The sequence below is a fragment of the Anolis carolinensis genome, chromosome 1, assembly GCF_035594765.1.
Source record: "Anolis carolinensis isolate JA03-04 chromosome 1, rAnoCar3.1.pri, whole genome shotgun sequence".
Lineage (NCBI taxonomy): Eukaryota > Metazoa > Chordata > Lepidosauria > Squamata > Dactyloidae > Anolis > Anolis carolinensis.
The window spans coordinates 310,885,288-310,900,033 of record NC_085841.1 but is presented as its reverse complement, the minus strand read 5'-3'; the positions used below and the strand labels follow the sequence as shown (position 1 = coordinate 310,900,033).

The following is a 14,746-nucleotide window of genomic DNA, read 5'->3' as shown; positions in this document are numbered from 1 at the left end:
AAAGCTCTGCTCTATATTAACTGCTGGCAATATGAATACACACTTCAGTATGTTTACATTCACATCACTGCCATTTAACAATTTGCCTTTTTCCTCATTCTTCTGTTGATTCTCAGTTTCTAGTTTCCCATTCTTCAGTGAAAACCAGCTGGATGCAGCAATGTCCCGCATAGCTTCACATTCCCAGATACCTTTTCATTCAAATGGGCAGAGCTCTAAAAGTGTACACTGAGGACAGCCGTTAACATGGCTTAAGTCAGGCATGGGCAAACTTCAGCCCTCCAGGTATTTTAGACTTCAGCTCCCACAATTCCTAACTGGAGGGCCGAAGTTTGCCCATAAATAAATAAATAAATAAATAATAAACTTTATTTTTATATCCCGCCCCATCTCCCCGAAGGGACTCGGGGCGGCTCACAACAGGGACAAGCCTGAAACAACAACACAACATATTTGACAAAAACTTAAAACATTCCACTGATACACAAAATAAAATAAAATAAAATAATGGACAATACATTAAAATCCATCCCTGGCTTAAGATTTTTATAAGCATATGATGCTGCCTAGGTCCTGTGCCATGCCGTTGTTACAGCCCATTCCAAGCTTGCAGCAGCCGAAATCTGCAGAGCAGTCCTATTGGTAAATCTATCCACCTTTATGGAAATACTATCCATTAGCTCAGTCATTTTCAAACGCTAATCCTCCAGATGTTTTGGACTTCAACTCCCAGAAGTTTCAGCTACATTGGCCAATGATCAGAGATTCTGCGAACTGAAGTCCAAAACACCTGGAAGACCGGAATTTGAGAAACTGTTTTAGCCAATCCTTCATTTTGGCAAGAGAATGCTACAGGAATTGATTCCAGAGTAGGCTCAGCAGTCCCCTTCCTATTATGCCAAGGTTATTTGTGGATACATCTATTATGCATGTCTCCTCCTGTGCAAACAGAGAATGGTGTCTCGAATACTTACTTGTCTGTACAGAGAGGACATCTGCAGTCTTTCGTTTTCTTAGGAAACATGGTACAGCTCTCCTTAGGCTCTATTTACACTTGGCTTCAAAAGAAATGCCAGGGGGCACCAGAATAAGTAGCTATATCAGGCATGGGCAAACAACCTACCAGCTATTAGGAATTGTGGGAGTTGAAGTCCAAAACACCCAAAGGACCAATGTTTGCCCACTCCTGAGCTGTATTGTAAGAAGATACAGTAAATATCACTTGATCTTTGTCTGATCTGGGCAAACAATGGGGTGTAACATATTGTAGATGTCTGTTCCTTTATGAATGGACGTTCACAGTAATTATTCAGAGCACCATTTAATATTTACCTGTGTGCACAGAGACTTCTGCCAAAGCAACGCCTAAATGGGAATGTCATCACATAGGGGTCAGGAAGGCCTGCAAATAATCAATTTTCTGAGAGGACCTTTTTGCCCATGTGTGGAAAAGGGCTTTTATCTTCTTTCTGTATGCTCGACATGAACCATCTCGTTAGGCTGGAAATGAGTATGCAACAGAAGCACTTAGAATTAACCAACACAGCTGATTATGACTGTCTCTTTTATTGCTTTAGGTTGACCTTGGTCCCCCAGCAATCCCTGCAAGTCTTCTGAGCTCTGTTGCCAAGAGACAACCTTTGGTGATTGCTAGGCTTGCTCACTTTCTGGCCGGCTAGGTGTGTGTGGTACTTTGTCGATAAATCCATCAATTTCAGTAGGTATAAATGCCAGCAAAATCTAAATGTGTTTTCCAAAACAGCTCTAGCACTGGAAAGAAGGAAGTCCTAGGAAACCTCACCAGGCTCCACAGAGGAGCATCTGCTTTAGACGCGGCACCAAGAGACCAAACACTGCTTTTACAGTGACCAAATTAGTTCCTTTTGCAGATTCCCAACATGGACTGAAACCAGATTACAAGTGTTTACCATTTTAAATTGAAATGAAAACTTTTTTCAATCAAATCATTGGAAAACCACTGGTACAGTAAGACACAAAAAACAACCTTGAACTTTGCAACAGGTATTTTCTATGGAGCTATGAAGTGTTTTCTACTTCACTACTGAAACAAAACTGTGATTCTCTTTATAGAGTGCCTGACAAAAAGTGTGGCTCTAAATGAAGAATTAATTGTAATAATTGTACAAAATCACCTTTGCTAGTTATATGCCTTTCCAATCTTATCAAGGTAATGTAATAAGGTATATGAACCGCTTAGCATTTAATTAGATGAGTGGAGGTGATAGCTCTTCTGAAGATGCAGTGGTCACTGTTTTTTCCCTCTGCCAGAAACAAAAATCAGGCAGACACAGTATTCTGCAAAATCACTGCATCTTAAATCAATGCACTGGAGACACCAAATTGATAACTTGAAAGCAGAGCAGAGACACTGCTGGATTCAGACTTTTGCCATATCACGTATTGCAGCTGTTAAGATTTCAAATTGATCTGTCACTTAGAAGAATCTTGAGACAAACTGATAAAACAAATACAGGATAAACCAATGGTTTTATACAACTAGGTTAACATGTTGTCGATTGTTAACCCTAGGTTAACATGGTTTAGGGTTTAATAGTTGCACTTGATCAAGAGTCCAAATCTGAACTCTTCCCCACTATACTTAACAGTATTTCACAAGATTCATTCTCTCTACTATGTACCTGCATTTGTTTTATAGTTCAGCTCAGTTCTAGTTTTATAACACATCTGATTCTATCAGATAAATTGCATCTTTAAAATTAGTATCATTTTATTCTCTTCCTGCAGCCCTCCTATAAACTAAAAGCATGTTTTATTCACAGGAAGGTCTCGATTATTGAGCAAGCTGTTTCTAAAAACAGCAGCTTACAGACCAAGAATAGCACTGTATTATGACAGCTACTGCATCATTTTCTGCCAGCCTGCTTTTTGTGCATTAGAAACCTGCTTCTTGAGCTTAGTGCCTCTGTAGCAATGTTTTATCAGAGTCGTTAATTGCTTCCAACTTATTTGCAACATTTAAGTGCGAACAACAGAGAACATACCAGTACAAATGCCAGCAACTTTTCTTCATGTACTGCTCAATTCCTACTGTGGTTTATTCAACAAACATTATAGTGAGTTGTTGTTTCTCACAATAGAAATAATGCAATGACAAGGCTGTGGAAGAGAAGAATGGAAAGCACACAACTTTCTGCAGATTTCGTTGGTGTATGATAGCACTTCAGCTTAATAATTGCTATAGAGTAGTTCCAGCAACTAACGGCAAGATCTAAATGGCTATGCACAGACATCATGGGGTTTCATACCTTCTCTCTGGGACTGGTGTGGAATGGGATGCAGTACAGGAAAGGGGGAAACGTCCACTTTCTCATGAATAGGTGGAAGTGCCTTCAACTCTTGGAAGTAGGCTATTTATTTTAAAAATGGTGTCGGGTAGTCATTTTCTAACTTCAGTAATTCACAAATCTGATTCAGCTGGTGACGCTATATAACTTTCAGCAGCACAAATGAAGCTGCACTTCAATGCACATTTACTTGGAGGTAGTTTACTGAATTCATTATGATCTACTTTTCAACATGTATAGGAGCGGGTTGTTAACCCACTTGTAACACTTAATGCTTTTTTAAAAAATTGAAGCACAGAATTTTCATTTCATGACTGACAAAAATAAGGCATGCCATGTGACTGGGACTGCTATGGTCCCATCATCCAGAAAGCTAGCTAGCGTTGTAGTCCTGTGGATTTGGAGGGAGGATTGTGCACGTTACCCACAATACCAGCAATCACATAATTTAAGATCGGAACTAGTGACTAATTTAGGATATCTTTCCAATGTTTATTGGAAGCCGTATTATTATTGGCTGAGTATTTGCTGTTAGTTTGTTTTTCCCTTTATTTTGGGGGCCAGGGCACTCTGTTAATGAACCAAACGACTTTCGCAGGAACAACATCCAAGATGGGACTCTACTCTTTACACAGATGGTGCCTACTGAAGGATAATGTCTTATTGTACAGTGCATCAGATGTTTATTTTTATAAATTGCATATAATTGTTTTCTATGTTTACAAATTAAGTTATTTATATAAGCTTATTTTGAGATGGTTTTATATGCTGAAGCTAATTATTATTTTTATAGGTATTCAATTAAAATATGCTTTTTAGAAATAACTGATACTTCAAAAATACTATTTATATAATAACCCTGTTTCTTTTGCACCTATAACACTATGGTACCTGTGAATGTCTCAAGTGGGCAGAACAGTCTTAAGAGTGGGACAAAACTATTTTCTGTGAAACCGTCTACTAGATGTGGTAGAATCCACCCGTATACTGTACCATGCCTTTAGCCCATACCTGCTTTTAACCAAGAGTGCTATTTTCATATCCTCATAATAAATACTTTTATATGCAGAAAAGGATGACAGTTCCATAATTTTTGTTTGAATAGTTACATGTTGTTTCACTGAGTGACCACATTTCTTCACACTTCCACAAACATAACACTTGATCCTTTAATTACGCCCGCTACAATAGACACACTGAATCAATTTATTTTTTTCCATACATTATTTCACTACTGAAAAACTGATTCAGTGGTCTATTCTAATTGAAATTAACAACAGGATTCCAGCCATTATATTTTACTCATAGCACTTGAGTGAAGAGATCCACACCAAACTTAGCAAATACCTTAAAGCCAAGCAGACTTTTCAAAAACCTCGCAGCCACAATTCCTTAGATCAGAATAATTAAAATTCAAATATTAAATTTGATATTCACGTTGCACTGCTGTGCCATTCATGAAATTTATTTTGGCACACTTACAGGCGGAATGATTAGTAGGTATATTATGCACAATTTCGGTCTATTCATTATTTTTAATAACCACAGCCAAGTGGGTTTTCTAAACAAAAATACATTACTGTATTGCAGTAAATAAAGGGAGAAGAGAGGAGATATATTTCACAGAAAACCTGGTGCCAATCACTGGATAGTGTTTCACAAATCCTTGGCCATTGAGTTGAAAAGACCACAAGGGCCATGCGGTCCATACTCTTTTTACAGAAAAAAACCCCCCAGAAAATTCTAAACCACCTCCAGAAAGTGGACTGACCTATTAAAATATAGAATTTCAGGCTCTGTGGTTCTTTCATTTATTCTTCCATATATAAGGAATATATCACAATTTAGCTGTTTTCCTAATAAAATCAACTTCTCTCATTATTAGACAACCACAAAGTACAAAAAGCAGCTTTTTGTAAAAGGCAGTCTTTCTTGAACAGTCCTAAGCCAGTGCATGATTATATTCTAAGACAGGATTTGACTTTTTAAAAGGACTTAATTATTAGATTATCAAATTTCAACACCAGTCTCCCCTTAAGGCCACATATTGGAACAACAGATTTCTCTTTAAACGAGATCCCTCAGATTTAGCTAGAATTGACCTATATACTTTTTACACATTTGTGCAATTACAGTCCATCTTCTCACTCTGTGGCAAATTCCACATGCTTTCACGAAGAAACAGGTTTGTCCTGCAATTCCTCTTAAGGTGCTTTAAACATTTCTTCATGGAAAAGTGTGCATTTTGCCTTAAAATCTGGGCATCCTTTACAAGGGCAAGTCGGAGCTCCAACATTATTGTCCGAGTGCTGGGCATTAACAAACACCTCCGAGGTTTTAAATATTGTGCCTTGGCTAACTCTGTGCTGCCACGGTCCCTCTCGGCTGCCCCAGCAATTCATAGGCCAAGGTCTTTGGTTCTGCAATGTAGTTCTCAGAAACAAATATGCTTGATAATGCTTCTAGCTCCTTGGAAAAGTCCTACAAGACAGGAATACATAGAACAAATAAACTAGCTTATTGAAGACAGGCAAATACTAAATTCTTTGGTTAACATAGACATAATTTACAGATCTTATTATTTCACTGTATTATCTGTCACTTACTGCCAATCCTATTTTTACTGCTCTTATATGTTTGTACATAAGAGTTCTTATTGAAGAGTGGCACAGAAAATGTATAAAATACATTTTAAGGCCAAACACAACCTGCATTCCCATTGGTGTCTAACTTGGCTTGACTTCTCTGTCCAAGCCGTTCGTATACTTCTCTTAACATCATTTTGAGGTAAATTATAGGAGTTTGCCATCTTTATTTAAATAGGGTGAGAATATATTTTACATTACAAATACAGCTAGCCTTTCTACCACAGAGGTCTCCCAAGTAGATTACAAACAATTACAATTTCATTTTCCCTCTATATATTAAAACAAGCACTGAACTTGACAATAATGATGGATTTTAACTATAAAACTAAATATTTGTACAATGCCACCACAGAAAGGGACTCATTTCTAGTAGGTAACTACCTTGAAAACAAAGGAATCCAAAACAAAATTCCTTAATCCTGAATTTAATTCTAAGATGAGGTTTTTGAAAAGGTTTTACAGGAAAGGTCCTAACAAATAACACCTTTATGCCTAACTTTAAAACAGACATAGATACTTACAAAAGGCCATGGGAGTTTTAAAAGTTGGTGCAAACCACTCTGAATTTCTCTTTTTGTCATTAAGCCATGCTCAACAAGCCCATGAAGCATGAACAAGAACAAGTCCCACTGCAAAAAACCAAAAAAAAAAAAAGAAGTATTATCAAAGACCTTTAAGTGGAAGAACTGCCAAATATGAGCCTTTTAAAAGACTCAAAATGCTCTTTTTAAAAAAGACAGGCTAAGTATTTAACAAACTACACAACTCAAGATGCTCTTAAATGCATTATTAACATATATACTGTATATATTCATGTGTAAGTTTAGAAATTCTAGTCAAAATCCCCCCCCCCCAAAAAAATTGGGTTGATATTAGTCTTGTACATTAACTTAACAAAAAAGGAAACATCATCTTTGCTGAGTAGAGGGGCAAAGGGCACTCTCAGGAGAACCAAAATGGCACACCAGCCTCATCTACTCTCTTACTATTCCTGGCCTTTTTGAATTCTTGGATAGGGAAATAATGGTGGTCAGGGGTAGCTAGTCCCCCAAGGTGGCATTGGTGCTTTCCCCTTCTCTGTGGAATTATCTTCAAGTTATTCATAATTCTGGCCCCCAAACCATGAGTATATATCACCATTCAGACATGGGCAAACTTCAGCCCTCCAGGTTTTTTGGGCTTCAATTCCCATAATTTCTAGCAGCTGGTAGTCTGTTAGGAATCGTGGGAGTTGAAGTCCAAAACACCTGGAGGGCCGAAGTTTGCCCATGCTCAAGTTAGATCATATACTCTCTGGGAAATTCATTGACCTGTTATTGCTGTCTGGGCGGAGAAGGAAAGGAGTTTACCACTGAGCACTAACTTCTTCCATGTAAGAGTTTAAATAGTGTATTGCACTCCAACATTCACCTTCCTAGTCTTGAGATTTCTCAAAGCTACTCTCACCAACAGGCAGAGAAAAACAGAAGGAAAAAGAATTTGGGCTGGGGAAAGCCATTATTAGACATTCCTTCCCAGAATTCCCCAGATAAATTATTAGGAGCCGAGATGGCTGAGGGGTTCTAGGATTTGCAGTCTAAAACATGTGTTATTCCAGCTCTGAGCCAAAAAGCATAGAGAGAAGAGCAGCTGGCTTCCATTCACTGGTACTGATTGTCTGTTATTTATAGTAACCATCCTGCTCTTCTTGTGTCTCATTTTCTCTACAGCAACAGGCCCATTTACTATTCCTCTCTGAAAGACTCCCTGGTTAGCCTTTTGTTGGGCAAGCCCTCTAAACTCTCAAGAGACAACACTCCCATGTAGGAAGTATAATACAAGCCACTAAGTCCAAAAAAAGTTCTTCTGTTTCTTGAAATAATCTTTTGAGGCCTCCCTGGAGTCCCCGGGGCTTCCTTAAATGAACAAAACATTTTCCCCAGAAATTGCAGTCTCTTCTTCCCACCCTTCCAAAATGTTGAAATGTGTCTCTTAAGTTTTAATCACAAGGCAGTTAGAGCTTTACGTTAAAATGCAATGTTATTTTTGCTGCCCCTTTTGTCTTACCCACCACTGAAACATGGTCTCAAACCACTTCTCAAAAGCTGAATTTGGTCCTTACATTGAAAGGTTTTCCATCCTAGCAGCATGAGGTAGACGCAAATGGGTATGAAAAGCAACTCTAAAACAACCGGAAAGCCCTACCTTGCGCTGTTTGTTGTCTGCAAGATAGAAAGCATTCTTCCTACTGAAAATCAGCTGCAATGGAACAGGTGCCTGGAAGTCTTCTTTCCAAACAGACAGCAGGGATTTCAGAAGGCTGGATATGAGGTGGCTCTTTGCTGGCTGCTGTTCCTGCTTTTGGGGGACCTGAAAGTTCATCCTCTGGATCGGAACTCGGTCTGAAACTATAAGCAGCTAAGGTAAACAAACATGCTGGACTGATCTAACACTGTTCTTTCTAGTGACAGAAAAGGATCATTTCTTGATGTCAACTCTTCACATTCACTTCAAGTTAATGATTTTGAGAATGCCCAATGGGTAGGTGGTTAGTACTCGCATGTTTATAGAGGCTTCACAGCTGAAGAACAAAATTAACTACTACATTCTAGTAGCCGAAGAAGAAAACAATTCTGTGTTTTTGATGTTGAGTAGATTCCACTATGCAAAAATTCAGAATCTCTTTCCAATATGAATCAAATGTATATAGGTAAGATAGTGAGAAAATAGGAAACAGTAATTGTTATAGAAATGTCTAGTATTATCTAGTATTGATACAGAAGCTAATCCATTCAAAGGGTTATGTATATATAACGCACCCCAACAAAAATAAATTTCTTGGTGACCTGGTCTTTAGGTCTGTTCCTCGAGTTAATCTGGGGCTCTGGTTCAGAAAAAATGGCATTGGATAGACTGCATCAGCTCTCCTTTTTTAGATATGGCTATTATGATTCTTTGTGGGTGATCAGATGAAGACTGGTACATGTTCTGTATGTCAAACTAGAGCTGATAGGGGAAAACTACAATTTTTGGAATCAGGTCAAATTTACCCAGAAACATATCTAACATTTTTTTTAAAGTATTTTTTTATTGTTATTATTGAGAAAAAGTTACAATTATATAAACATATTCTATACATTTCCCCCTCTTTTATTTACATTCACCCCTGTGCTCCCCTTCCCCAGAGCCATCTCTTCTTCTGTAGTCCCACCAAAAGTTCAATTCTTCATTTGGAGGTAAATTCCCATCTTTTTTTTCCAATAATTTTTCTAGAAATTTTCTCCAAATACTTTCAAAATCATTTTTTTCCCATAATCCCTTCTTTACTTTTAAATTTGATGTTAGCTTGTCATTCAGTGCCATTTGCCAAACTTCTTTATACCATTCATTAATTTATATTTTCATTTCTCCTTTCCAATATTTTGCAATTAATAATCTAGCTGCTGTTAATAGCATGTCTATTAAATTTTTTTCCCTCTTATCATTCTCATCCTCTTTTTTAATTAAAAGTAATATTTCCACTGGATTCCTTCTAATTTTTATATTCATAATATTTTCTATTTCCCTTATGACCAATTCCCAAAAACCTTTTACATGTTTACAATCCCACCACATATGCATGTAGGTTCCAATTTCCTGGCACCCTCGCCAGCATTTTTCATTATTATTCTTATTCATAATATTTAACCTTCTTGGTGTTAAATACCACTTCCAAATTAGTTTGTAATAATTTTCTTTTATTCTAATTGACATGTTTTTTAATTGTCTTGTTTTCCATATCTCCTCCCATTCTTTTTCCGTTATCTTTGTTCCTAATTCCTCCTCCCATGATTCTCTTAATGTTGGTCTTTTCTTTTTTTTCTATGTCTTTAATTAGTATTTTATATATTTTACTTGTTGTTCCTTTTAATGGCTCACTATTTCCTCTTTTTAATGCTTTTATTATTAATTCCTCAAATTGCGTTATTTGTTTTCCAGTTTTATTTCGGGCCCACCAGTTTTCATTCCATTTTTCTAATTGAATCCAATGAATCCAAGAAATATTTATTCCTCTCAATTCTTCTCTCATTTTTACCTTTTCCATTTTTTGTTCTATCCAATTTCCTACCCTTTTTAGTTCCCTTTTTTCTAATTCTTTATCTAGCGTTCCTTTTAGTTCCTTTGGGAAATCTTTTTCCATTATTATTGGCGTTAAAACTGAATTCTTATTAATTAATTGTCCTTTATATTTATTCCATATTTCCATTATATTTCTTAATGATATATTTCCAATTTGTTTTATCTCTTTCTTTGAGATTTCCTTAAAGAATATGTTATCCTTCCTCCACTCAATTGCCTTATTCCCTGATTCCATCCATTCCAAACCTTCTCCATCCATCATCTTCTCTACTACATATCTTAATTGGTTTGCCTCATAATATTTTTTTATATTCGGAAGGCCCAATCCTCCTTCTTTTTGGGGCTTGTACCAAATTTGTTTGTTTAATCTGTTCTTTTTACCATTATTGCAATATTTGTTTATCATTTGTTGCCAGTTATTTATTTCCTTTTCTGAAATCATTAATGGTATCATTCTGAACAAGAAATTTATTTTGGGTAAGACTTTCATTTTTACTAGGGCTATTCTGCCGAACCATGATAATCGCAGATTATTATAATCCTTTAACTTCACCTCCATGTGTTTTCTTAATTCTTCTAGATTTTTCCTTTCTATGGATTTTAGATCTTTGGTTATGATTATTCCAAGGTATTTTATATTTTCTTTTACGCTTATTCTCATGTCTTTTATATCCATCTGCTTTTTAAACTCCTCTTCCTCCTGCTTGGTATAATTAAATAACATTGCTTCTGATTTATTCCAATTTATCTTCAATCCAGTTGCCCATTCAAATTCTGTTAAATGTTTCTTAATTATTTCCATTTTCTTCATTATCTCCTTAATTGTTATCAATGTGTCGTCCGCAAATAAGCTAATTTTTCCTAACTTTGTTCCTATGCCTTCTAATTCCTTGTCTTTTCTTATTACATTAGCTAGTAATTCCATTACCATTGCAAATAGTGTAGGCGACATAGGACATCCTTGCCTTGTACCTCGTGTTACTTTTATCTATCCTGTGATTCCATCATTTAATATTATCTTTGTATAATTATCTGAATACAATTGGCTCATTATATTTTTGAACCTTTTTCCTAATCCAAATTTGTTCATTATTGTTTGAATAGTTGGCCATTCCACACTATCAAAGGCTTTAAATATATCCAGTGCTAGAATCCCCGCTTTGTTTTTCTCCCCTTCTATTGTTTGTATTTTATTTATTACTCTTCCTATCAGGTTGGACATTTGTCTCCCTTTAACAAACCCACATTGATCTTGTTTTATATATTTATACATAAAGTTGCTCATTCTGTTGGTAATAATCGCTGTTAAAATTTTTGCATCTTGATTAATTAATGATATTGGTCTGTAAGAACCAGGGTCTGTCAAGTCTTTTTTTGGTTTGGGTAATAGTATTGTTAATGATTGTTTCCATGATCCTGGTATTAGTTCTCCATCCATTATTGCATTGAATAATTCTAATAATTTTGGAGTTATCATTGCCTCAAATGTTTTATAATATTCTGGGCCCAGCCCATCAGGTCCAGGCGCTTTCCCAATTTTTAATTTCCTAATTACTTGTTCTATTTCTTCTTTCTTAATGGGTGCTTCTAATAACTCTCTATCTGTTTCTTCTATTTTTACTGTCCAATTTGTTTCCACATATTTGTGAATTTTATCCTTTGAGCATTTCCCAGCCTGATAGAGTTCTTTATAAAATTCTTCAAATATCTTTAATTTGTCTTTCATTAACCTACAAATGTTTCCAGATTTATTTCTCACTGCGTTTATCTCATTTTTCATTTTTTTCTTTTGTGCGGCTCTGGCTAACATTTTTGAGTTTTTATTGCTATATTCGAAGAATTCCCTTTTCAAATATATCAAGTTCTTTTGAACCTCATCTATTTCTATCTTATCTAGTTCTTCTTTCTTTGCTCTCAATTCGTTATATATTTGTGTTGTTCTTTTTATTATATATCGTTTTTCTAATTTTTCTATGTCTTTTTCCAATTTGTTTTTCCTTTCTTCTTGTCTCTTTTTGAGATTATAGGTTTCTTTTATGCATAATCCTCTTGCCACTGCCATCATAGTGTCCCATAATATATTTCTTGATACATTATTGTCATTTATATCCCATATTTCTTGCCAATTTGCTCCTATTCTTCTAATAATTTCCTCATAATTTAATATATTGGAATTTAATCTCCATCTTCTTGTTTGTTCATAATCTTGTTTATTTATAATTTCTAAATTTACTATTGCATGGTCTGATATTCTTATTATTCCTATCTCAGAACTGAATAATTTATCTACCATATTTTTGAGATAAAAAGGTAATCTATTCTAGTATATGTTTTATGTACTGCTGAATAGTATGTATATTTTCTTTCATCTCCCTTTAATAGTCTCCATGAATCCTTTAGTCCCCATTTATTCATAATTCTATTTAATTCAGTTATATTGTTATTTTTATCCTTTACTGTTGGGTTTGACTTATCCTTCATCCTATCCATAGGCATATTAAAGTCCCCTCCCACAATCACAAAATGTTGCTGCCAATTCTTTATTTCTCCTAATATTTTTTCATAAAATTCTCCTTGATTTTCATTTGGGGCATACACATTGACCAATACATACTTATCTCCCCCAATTTCCCCTTCTATAATAATATATCTCCCCTCATCATCCTTTTTTACACTCTTAATTTCAAAATTACATTTGTTTGTTATAATTACTGCTACCCCCCTTGACTTGGAACTCCCATATGTTTTTTCATAATCTTTAATCCAATTTGCCTTTATTTCATTCAAACCCCCCCTTTCTAACATTTGAGGCACCAAAGTGTGTGCTGGGCAGTGTAATTTTCCTCTGTAAAACTGAGAGTACTGCCCCCTACCCTGTGGACATTCTCAAAATGATCTGCAATTAGTCTAGGATCTTATAGTGAGGGATTTAAAACCACCATTCCTCAAAAATGAGGATTCTAAATAGGGGGAAGAGAAAAATCATCAGTGACACAAAAATTATTACAGCTCTTACCTAGAAGGGAGGCCAACTCAACAGTGCACTTAGCCAGCTGCTGCTCTGATGCTGGGCATATGAACTGAAAAACATGAACCTGAAGGTCAATCATGCATGAAACTATCATAGATGAGACTGATTGGCATTTTGAAATGTCTTCGTGTCTAACAAAGCTCACATTTCAGGTCTTTCTTACACAGAATGGAACTGGAAGTATCCATTTGCCACAGTGTAACATCGCATGCCATCCTTTGACCTTGCCATACTGCTGATCTTTTATGGCAGTGAAGTATACTGATGTTCAACATAATTCAGACAAAAAGGGAGGAAGAGACAAATAGTTTGTGACCAGAGACTTACTTTAAAGGACTACCTGTGGGTATAACAACTGTAGTGCATATACTTCTAAATTGTAGCTTCGCCCATTAAAATACATGCGAGCAGAGGCCATATCTCCTCCTGAGTTGTTTGCAGTATTTTAAAAGAAAGAAGGCGTAACCAATGCAGATGAGACACTCTACAGGTGTTCACAGCCAAGATGGTCTACAAGTGTTTGTACTCATGACTAACATTTATATTTCCAAACATGTAACTGTAAAAGGGTCATCAATTTATAAATGCCAACAGAATACACACACACACAAGCACAATCTGACAGCGGAAAAGTGAAAAGAAAAGCCTAATATGGACAATAAGCATTTCATCCTAAAATGACTATATCACCGACACATGCTAGCATACCTTTCTGCAACAAAGTGTTTGGCTCAGCCTTCTCAACAAACTTTCTAATTCAGCAAACTGGATTTCTTCATCTTCATCCCTTGGGCCCACAGCGATGCAGAGCACATCCTAGACATAACATCATATGTGATTCAGGATGTGCATTTACTCTAGACTCCTAACTACATAGAAAAGACCTGAAACAGAACATGGAAGTTGAGCAGGGCTTCTAGCAATATTTCCTCCACCCAATTACTCCCTCAAAGGTCTTTTTGAAAAAAGATGCTCAGGATAAGGGATATGTTACACAGTAAAACTTGAGGGATGGAATTTCTCTGGGAATATTAAGGAGAGGAGACACGTACCTTGATTTCATTAATGATCTGGGAAGGGAATGAAGTTTGGTGGGAGCAATCTGGAGGGCAGCCTTTCTTCTTCTGCACAGTTTCATTGGGACTGGGCAAGGAGAGTGCCTGGACCTTCAGCATGCGACTGAAAGTGGCCTTCACCTCCCTCTTAATCAAAGCTATAAGGCACAGAAAAAAGTTGCACTTACTCCTTTCCACATGATACAAATAACAGAATAACTTAGTTAAAAGGATGCACACTGGTCACTAACTAAAACACTTCACATTTACACAACAACCCTAGTAGCACATGTAAACCTATTTACATATAAACTTGTCACTTGATTGTGATCATCACCAGAAGCCACGCTCTGAGCTTCCTTGGTAGTGACACAAAATATGGCATCTTTTGATGGCAGCATCCTGGCTATGGAATCCTGTCTCCTGAGAAAAAATAAACTCATTCTCAATATTGACCTACTTGACTGATAACACTACGTAACAAAGTTTTTGTAGTTTAACAAACTTTTTCCACGTTTTTATGATAAAACCAATTAGGAAATGACATTTATAGCCCAGGAACAAAAATCATGTTACATAGTGTAATTG

At 36.2% G+C, this 14,746-nt stretch overlaps 3 protein-coding genes across 5 annotated transcripts in view; 1 reads left to right on the top strand and 2 right to left on the bottom strand.

The window, feature by feature from the left end:
• stard9 (StAR related lipid transfer domain containing 9) overlaps positions 1–4,402 on the top strand; it is a 124,277-nt gene extending 119,875 nt beyond the window's left edge. For both annotated transcript variants that reach the window (XM_062968126.1, XM_062968125.1), the window contains one exon: positions 1,578–4,402. In XM_062968126.1, coding sequence (XP_062824196.1) covers positions 1,578–1,679 — 102 coding nt within the window. In that variant the 3' untranslated portion in view covers positions 1,680–4,402. The remainder of the gene's footprint in view (positions 1–1,577) is intronic.
• The window catches only part of lrrc57 (leucine rich repeat containing 57), a 156,674-nt gene extending 142,109 nt beyond the window's left edge, over positions 1–14,565 (bottom strand). Inside the window, exon 1 of the mRNA XM_062968135.1 lies at positions 14,555–14,565. The gene's annotated coding sequence lies outside the window, so the exon portion shown is untranslated. The remainder of the gene's footprint in view (positions 1–14,554) is intronic.
• The window catches only part of cdan1 (codanin 1), a 43,479-nt gene continuing 33,856 nt past the window's right edge, over positions 5,124–14,746 (bottom strand). For both annotated transcript variants that reach the window (XM_008104113.3, XM_008104119.3), the window contains exons 23-28: positions 14,156–14,316; positions 13,812–13,919; positions 13,089–13,152; positions 8,159–8,361; positions 6,496–6,603; positions 5,124–5,807 (exon numbers count right to left, since the gene is read on the bottom strand). In XM_008104113.3, coding sequence (XP_008102320.1) covers positions 5,682–5,807; positions 6,496–6,603; positions 8,159–8,361; positions 13,089–13,152; positions 13,812–13,919; positions 14,156–14,316 — 770 coding nt within the window. In that variant the 3' untranslated portion in view covers positions 5,124–5,681. The remainder of the gene's footprint in view (positions 5,808–6,495; positions 6,604–8,158; positions 8,362–13,088; positions 13,153–13,811; positions 13,920–14,155; positions 14,317–14,746) is intronic.